The sequence below is a fragment of the Carassius auratus genome, chromosome 27 (genome assembly GCF_003368295.1).
Source record: "Carassius auratus strain Wakin chromosome 27, ASM336829v1, whole genome shotgun sequence".
NCBI lineage: Eukaryota > Metazoa > Chordata > Actinopteri > Cypriniformes > Cyprinidae > Carassius > Carassius auratus.
This window is the reverse complement of record NC_039269.1, coordinates 6017339-6025582: the sequence shown is the minus strand read 5'-3', so window position 1 is coordinate 6025582 and position 8244 is coordinate 6017339. Positions and strand designations below refer to the sequence as shown.

Here is an 8244-nt window from a genome sequence, read left to right as displayed (position 1 = left end):
ACATAAAGAATTCAAACGATGAAAATGGACAAATAACCCCAAAACTCCTCAAGCATTTGTGACAATGAATAAAGACTGATACAAGCAAAAAAAAACAAAAAAAAAAAACAAAAAAACAACGTAACTTCTCGGTTTCAGTCTTTACACCAAAAAGTTGATAAACCTCAAAAATCTGGTGAAGTTTTCTCAATTTCAAAAAAAACAAATTGTGTACTGCCCCCTGCTGGCTGACACAGGCGTCACATCCCTCACATCAGAACACGAGGAGCGCAAACTTGTGCAACATGACTAAATCATCACATCGACAAACTCTTACCATAAACTGATTTTGAAGATGAACTGGTGAGATCTGGATCAGGAAATCACTAAACCTTCTCTGAGGGACATTAATAAAACTATTATTAAACTTCCTCATTCAAGAGTCAGTATTAATTCTGCGCTTTCAGATAAATCAGGTGAAAAGTCCTACTTACATAGAAGTGGTATTTAGGGAGCAGCGAACACCCTAGCATCGTTATCAATCAATAATGAACAAATGACAAATCATGACATAAAAAATATATATTAGTGAAAATATATACATATATAAATCATTTATCACTAAACAGAGCACATTATATTATATGTACATGGAACAGTGAAGAGTTGCTTGTAAGTCGCTGATTTTGAAATGTCAGTCTTTATTTCGGATGCCAAACGTGTTTGTGAAACCAAAACAGCACAGATTTGATATTAAGTCCCAACTTCTCCATTTAAACAAACAGCAGCACAAGCCAGAATCAGTTCATCCCCTCTACAATCACTTTATTGAGTCTTTAAAGCAGCAACTGTGTGTGAGAAACGCAAGAACGAACAAACAGAAATCATTCTGTGTTACACATGATGAAGAACCAGACGAGAACATGTGTGTGTGTGTGTGTGTCCAAAAAATCCTCACGACAAAACCAAACGAAAAATACACCAAAATACGAAATAAGACCAGATTTAAGATCGCTTTTGCATTGTGACATTTTCAAAACAATTCACCAAAACTTCCTTTTACTAATTTCAGTAATTTCATCTTTGCAATTATTTTTATTAGTCAAGTACATAACAGTACCTGTATTTTTTGCATACTACAGTACAAAATACTACTGTAAGTACTACAAATACTACAATACACTCTTATAAATAAAGGTGCTTCACGATGTCATAGAAGAACCTTCTTTGTCTTAAAGAACCTTGATTTTATAAAGAAAGAGACGCTTCTTTGTGGAACCGAAAACACTTCTTCTATAGCATCGCTTGTGAAGAAGCTTTTGAAACAGCTTTATTTTTAAAAGTGTATGGGACTTTGCTTCATAATTTAATAATATTTATTTGGGTTTCTGGGGGCAAATGCACTTTTTTGGCAAAAAAAAAGATCTAAAAAATACATGCATCCCTTATTTCGCAGATTTGTGCGTGAAATGTTTGTGTTCTTGACTGGATCCATGAGATTCATCCTTGAATACAGAAGTCAAAGTGTCAAACAAGCAGCTCTGCAGGTGTACCATCAGTAAACGCTTGTATTCGGAAGTCATGTGACGGTCAGGTGTGTGTGTGTGTGTCATTCAGATGTTTGGGTGGGTGTGCTGGGCTGATTGAGCCCCATAGTTTTACACAACCATCCAGCGAAGTCCACCTCCTCCACCTCGGAGCGCTTAATAAACGTGTGATTCTGGAAACGAGAGATCACACACACACACACACACACACACACGTTTGACTCCAGCAACAGTCCAGTAAGTAGGATATATGATATGCTTGGTTGTTATTAACTTCTGTAATAATAATAATAATAATAATGGATACTTCATGATCAAACACATTTATCAAAAGTAAACTGTGATTTGATATCATAAACATAAGGAATGTGCTCTCACCACCAGCATCTTCAGGTCCGCTCGGTCCGCAGGGTTTTTAATCAGACTACAAGACAAAAACACACAGAAAACACTGAGATTATGTCTGAGGAGACGCACCAAAGATGTTGCACTTCACCTGCTGAGGAACATCTCTCACCATTTGGTCACAAAGTCCTGGAAATCAGGAGTGAAGACGCCGTGAGGGAGTTTAGGAGGCGGCTGATGGATAACACACACATATACATCAATAATAACCGCACCAGAAGTAATGAATACTGTTAGTTCAGACACAGACGTCAGCTTCAGGACAGCAGGCGTCCAGGCGTTCAGTCTGAAACTGAAGCTTGTGTTTGAAAGCGTAAGACTCTCACCTCATTGACTATATAATCCAGCAGCTCAAATATAGCCATGACTGGCCCTGGACCTGAAAGAGAACAGTCACACAGAGAGAAATGAGACACTTCATGTTTATGTGATACTACAGTGAGCCGTGACTTTATACTGACCCCTGCTGGCATTCAACATGATATTACACTAGTCATATTCACTGCTTTGAATTTAGACTATCAGTAACAAGTTTGGAATGAAGTCAAAAATAGTAATAATGTGAAATATTATTACTATTTCAAACAGCTGTTTTCTGTGTGAATCTGTGTTAAAGTGTAATTTATTTCTGTGATGCTCCGCTGTATTTTCAGCATCATTCCTCCAGTCTTCAGTGTCACATGATCTTCAGAAATCATGAAAATATGATTCAAGAAACATTTCTGATTATTATCAATGTTGTTAAAAATGTATTAATTTATCAGCGTTTAATTTTAAAATTAAAATGTACAAATTAAACACGTTTTTTAACTTAAATTTGTTAACAAAAAAAATAAATTTGTAACACACACACAAAAAACTTAATCACAGAAAGAGTTCAAAAATTGCTAAAAAATGATAGTTACATAAGACATCTATTTCTAATAAATGCTGTTCTTCTGAACTTTCTGTTCATCTGTGAATCCTGAAAAATACAATGCATCTCAGTTTCACAAAAATATTGAACAGCACAACTGATTTCAACATTGATAATAATCAGAAATGTTTCTTGAGCAGTAAATGATCATATTATTCTGATTTCTGAAGATCATGTGACACTGAAGACTGGAGGAATGATGCTGAAAATACAGCGGAGCATCACAGAAATACATTACACTTTAACATTCACAACTGTTTTAATATTTCACAGTATTACTCTTTTTACTGTATTTTTCATCAAATAAATGCAACCTCTGTGACTCTAATAGCACAGAAATCCCTCACTACTCCTTCAGTTTCATCACAGTGCACAAGACTCTCGCTGCCCTCCACAAAGATAAGGTTTCTCACCGCTGGTGGGTCTCCCGGGGGCTCTGGGTCGAGCAGACGTACTGTGTGTCCCTGGATCCCTAACATCCATCACTGCCCTGCCGAAGATGCCCTCCAGCTCCCTCGCGTCGGGTGGAGGAATGGGATAACGGCCGATGGCCAGCTCCACCAGAGACAGACCCATGCTCCACACGTCTGACTGCACCGAGTAATGAGTGCCCTGCAACCGCTCCGGCTGACACACACACACACACACACACACACACACACACACACACGCACACACACACACACATGATTTCATGCAAACATGCACTTAAACACATCTGATCCTCTCTCTAAACACAAGTGGAAACATACCGACATGTACGATCGCGTTCCTACAAAAGAGTTAGCCATGGAGTCGATGAGCTGGCCGCTCACGCCGAAGTCACACAGTTTGATCTCCCCGCGGGAATTCACCAGGATATTGGAAGGCTTCACATCTGTGAACAAGAAAACACAGTCTTATCTTCCTACACGTGCATATTTTTGACAGATACAGATTCTGTACTTCTGTTTTTAATTCAGACAGAGTACAGCACTCACATTTCTGACCACAAATCAATGTGTACAAACTTTACGTAGGAGCAAGAAAAGTCCCTGTGGATCTGTAAAAAGGTCTTAAATATCAGAAATACTACAACAAACGTCTTATTTTAAGAACTTTTACACTGGGGGATGAATAAACAGCAATCACATTCTCTCCAGATATAACTTCTATTGTCACAGTAATAATGTACAGTATATACACATTTCAGATCAATAACTGCACAATTATTAAGTGCAGTGTGAAGTGGAGAAGTATTTTATTTCTTTACCTCGGTGAATAATCTGGTGCTTTTCTCGAAGGTAAGCGAGACCTCTTAAAACCTGTTTGAAGAGAAAAAATTAATAATTAAAAATGAAAGAGTATAAATGTTGTTCCAAAACTATATTTTGAGCAAGAACAAGAGCAAGAATGACATTTGAGAGCTTCAGTGGAGATTTGTTCCATCGTATGAAAAAAATAAATAAAAGAGCAGCATGAAGATTGTGCTAAACATCACCTTTTGTCTTTTACAGAAGCAAATTATTCAAGTTTTCGAGTAATTATTCTTATAAAAAATTGTGACAACTTCAGATCACATCGGAGATTTCACACCACTTTGCAATACTGAAATGTTTCTTTCATTCTGAAAACTTTCCAATGATTACTGACACCTCTTTTGGGCAAAGAAACCAAAAATATCATATTAGTTTGCAAAATTTATATTGGTTAATAGATGTTTCCTTTAGACATCTACATGCTACCTTCCACTTGTTAAAACAAACTACCGTATTTTCCGGACTATAAGTCACACTTTTTTCCACAGTTTGGCTGGTCCTGCGACTTATAGTCAGGTGCGACTTATTTATCAAAATTAATTTGACCGAGAGAAATGAACTAAGAGAAAACATTACCGTCTCCAGCCGCGAGAGGGCGCTCTATACTGCTCAGTTCTCCTTTAGTCTACACTGAAGACAGAGCGCCCTCTCGTGGCTGGAGACGGTAATGTTTTCTCTTGGTTCTTGGTTTTAAATAAATGTGACTTATACTCCAGTGCAACTTATATATGTTTTTTTTCCTCGTCATGACGTATTTTTGGACTGATGCGACTTATACTCAGGTGCGACTTACAGTCCGAAAAATACGGCATACAAAGCTTCTGTATATTCACTCTTCATTCTCTCTTTACTGTATTTTATCTTTCATTTATCTGTCACTTTATTACATTTCGAGCTGCTCCGCTGCAGTGGCACAATAATCACAATGTTTTCCTGTAAAAATGTAGAGATCCACTCATTGAACATAGAGCTGTTTTGTATCAGTGCATCACTAGCACACATCGAAAACTCAAACAATCTGAAGCTGGGCTTTTGTAATTGAACACATTATTGCAGTAAACACTCACGGCTATGCTGACTTTTCCCAAGATCTCCTCGGGAATTCTGCGAGCCTCTTTCTGAACCTGATCCAGAGAGCCTCCGTCCTGACAAGAAGAAGAATACGAGTTCTGAATGCGATCAGTCGTTTTGCAGCTGTACAGTCACTGTAAAAGCCTCTCAACGCACCATGTTCTCCATACAGATGCTGATCTCTCCGTCGCTGTAAAACGCTCCGTAGAAGCCCACGATGTACGGAGAGTTACACTCGTGCAGGACCTGCAGCTCCCGGATGATCTGATGTCTGACGGCCGGCTTGATCTCCAGATGAATTAACTACACAAACACATGCAGATGTTTTCATTATGGCTATGCTGTCAATTACAGCATAAAATAATTACAACATCCTTCAGCTTGTAAAAAATCAACAGGAAACATTTATGATAGAATGACTGACTGGAGATGGGATGATGCATTTTTTTGCAGTTGTTTTTTTTTAATTGGTTTAAGGTTACGCAAGATATTTTGTTTCCGTTTTATTCTAGGACATAAACTCCACCAGTTGTTTCTCCTAATGATTTTTAAAGCTTTTCCTTGTGTTGAAATATGCATTTGTTAACAATTGTCAAAATGGGACTATAGAGATCGTCAGGAGATTAAACGTCACGCCCAACAGGTAAACTCATCCAATATAATCACACGGTTTACTCCTGGAGCCATATTACGATTCTAATATCTCTGGAACTGAACCATATGGGGCCGTAAAAATAAAGATATCTAAAGAAAAGTTTGTTCAGACCCAATGTCTAAAAGGGCTTTAAGATATCTTTAATACTTCTTGAGTCACAAGCATGCAAACTTTGGAGAAAAAACTTGAAAAGTGCTCTTTCCTCATTTTTGGATGGTCACCATTGGCACATAACACAACAAAGATTGCTGAAGTCAACAGCTTTTACTAACAGATCTAACAATCTCTGTGTAAAAGTAAGATTACGATGCTGCCATCTTTCTGAAGTCATTTTTACCCCTCTGTAATCTGACTCTGACCCCCATCTACAAAACACTGGATTACGCAGTACATATTCATCAAAGACATTTAATATTTTGGCTTTCATCACTATACATGTCTTTCTTTCTTTTCTTTTTTTTTTTTAGCTAAATCATACATTTAAACCCGGGGACCCCTGGTTGAGTTGACATGAAATTAACCTTCTGTCAAACTGTTTGTGATGAAAATGGCAGATGATAAACGTTGGAGGCTCACCTTCCGGGCCATTACGAGGCCGGAGGGTTTGTGGCACACTTTATTAACCACCCCTCCGTTCCCAGCGCCCAGTTCACTGATATGCTGGAAATCGTCATCTTTCAGCTCGCCCAGATGTGCTTTCTGCGTGAGGAAAGCTTCCAGACGCTTCTTCTGCTGCTCGTCCAGATCCAGCTCTTCCAGCTTCTTCTGCAGGGCCTCGAGATTCGCTCTGAGATTAAATGAATGAAAAGAGGTCAAGGGACATGCACACGATCTTCTCTTCCCAGACTGGACTTCAAACTTACTCTGAAGCTGCGTCGATGGATGTAGAGCTCGTCTGTGCTTCCACTGATCCGGTTATAACTATGGGCTCGGGTCTCTTCTTCGGAGCCATGGCTGATGTTTAATCTAAGACGAGCTCAGACTGAGCTTTACTGTGTAATAACTCTGATTCACAGCTTGACATCAAGCTGCTAAGTTCCCAGATCAGTCTATATACTGTTCAGATCTTCTCATTGTTTTATTAAACCTCTAAGAGTATGAATGAGCTGACATTCACTTTACTAATGCGGACTCTTATAATACACAGAGATAAACAACAAACTAAGAGTAAAAGCACCTGTAACTTAGAAACAACACGTGCTACTGTCGCTAACACACGTAACACCACACCTGTGTCTGAGCGAGAAGCACATTTGCTTTATAAAAGCAGTATAAATGAACTAGGAGTAATAAATAAATACATTGTTTTGATTTATCTGTCCGCGCGACAGGATGCTGTTAGCTTGCTAGCATCGGTTCGAGTGTCCGCTGAGGTTTAAAGCGCCTGTCAGCGCTCTCTGGATCTCTCATGTAACGGTAAATGAGCTCCCGAGCTCCGTGGAGGGTGAGGGCGATTCCGGTGAGCGGAATGTCCCGGTAGAGGAGGCTGAGGAGGAAGAGGGCGCGGTGAGCTTCGGCCCAGCTGCTCGCTCCGCAGGTTACCGGAAACATCAGAGCGCAGATCCCGCGCCAACTCTCGCGAGATGAGAGAAGAACGCTCGCTACTTCTTCTTCTTTTAGAGTTTAACTGGCGGTTGGCATAGACATATAAATAACTAGACGCCTCATTGGCCGCTCTGAGCCGTTGCTGCGATACGTCAACGCCGCCGCCATGTTAGTGAGGGCAAGACTGCCTTAAAAATACATGGAAGTAAACGGGGAGCTCCGGTTTTTTCTGAATAAAAACACGATAACGTTCACATTTATCAACCGATTTCAGGTTTGTGATCTACGTGCAGTTAAAAACTTTGCCTCCAGTTATTTAGTTAGGTTTGGAAAATTATTAATTTTCGTAAGGAATTGTGAAAGCTCACATTTGTCTCACTTCTTGATTTCGTTTATTATTTTCGGTTTACAATTCTAATGTTAATTTAGTATAACTGTGACATATGAATGTAATTTAATTTGAATATTCATTTAATTAAATGTATTTGATTTTATTGCCTTGTCTGTGTTCAATCCCAACATTTTTCTCTTTTTTCTCTCTTTCGTGTCTCAGATCAGAACACAGCTCATTCCCTTTGAAATTCTGTGATAAAATCTAAGTAATACATCTTTAAACACTAATAATTTACTATTGTTGAGAAAATTTAATAAAACAAGTAAATACAAATCAAAGTTGACACACTAGCCTACAGATGAACTCCACAACAAATAATAACACATGTAACTGATGAGGCTATGGATCCAGTGAAAATGAAAATATGAACTGATACAGTGCACAGTAGAAATATAGTAAAAGTGATATGTTATATTAAAAAGTACATGTAGTAC

At 38.6% G+C, this 8244-nt stretch overlaps 1 protein-coding gene across 1 annotated transcript; it reads right to left on the bottom strand.

Annotated features, from left to right (window-relative positions):
- Window positions 1-779: 779 nt before the first annotated feature.
- LOC113045216 (dual specificity mitogen-activated protein kinase kinase 2-like) lies at window positions 780-7439 on the bottom strand. Its single transcript, XM_026205440.1, has 11 exons — window positions 6735-7439; window positions 6448-6658; window positions 5373-5519; window positions 5213-5290; window positions 4100-4151; window positions 3600-3724; window positions 3261-3474; window positions 2258-2310; window positions 2044-2105; window positions 1905-1950; window positions 780-1699 (listed from the first exon to the last, which is right to left on the bottom strand). Exons 1-11 carry the CDS (start codon window positions 6821-6823, stop codon window positions 1589-1591), a joined length of 1188 nt encoding a protein of 395 aa, XP_026061225.1. The 5' UTR covers window positions 6824-7439; the 3' UTR covers window positions 780-1588.
- Between the last annotated feature and the right edge of the window lie 805 nt (window positions 7440-8244).

What these genes read in the sequence shown, in the direction of transcription:
- LOC113045216 (XM_026205440.1), bottom strand. Translation starts at nt 6,823, where the DNA reads ATGGCTCCGAAGAAGAGACCCGAGCCCATAGTTATAACCGGATCAGTG. An exon ending in GAACGCGATCGTACATGTCG is followed by an intron (nt 3,475 to 3,599) that starts GTATGTTTCCAC and finishes TGTGTGTGTCAG; the next exon opens with CCGGAGCGGTTGCAGGGCAC. An exon ending in CAGGACTTTGTGACCAAATG is followed by an intron (nt 1,951 to 2,043) that starts GTGAGAGATGTT and finishes TTTGTCTTGTAG; the next exon opens with TCTGATTAAAAACCCTGCGG.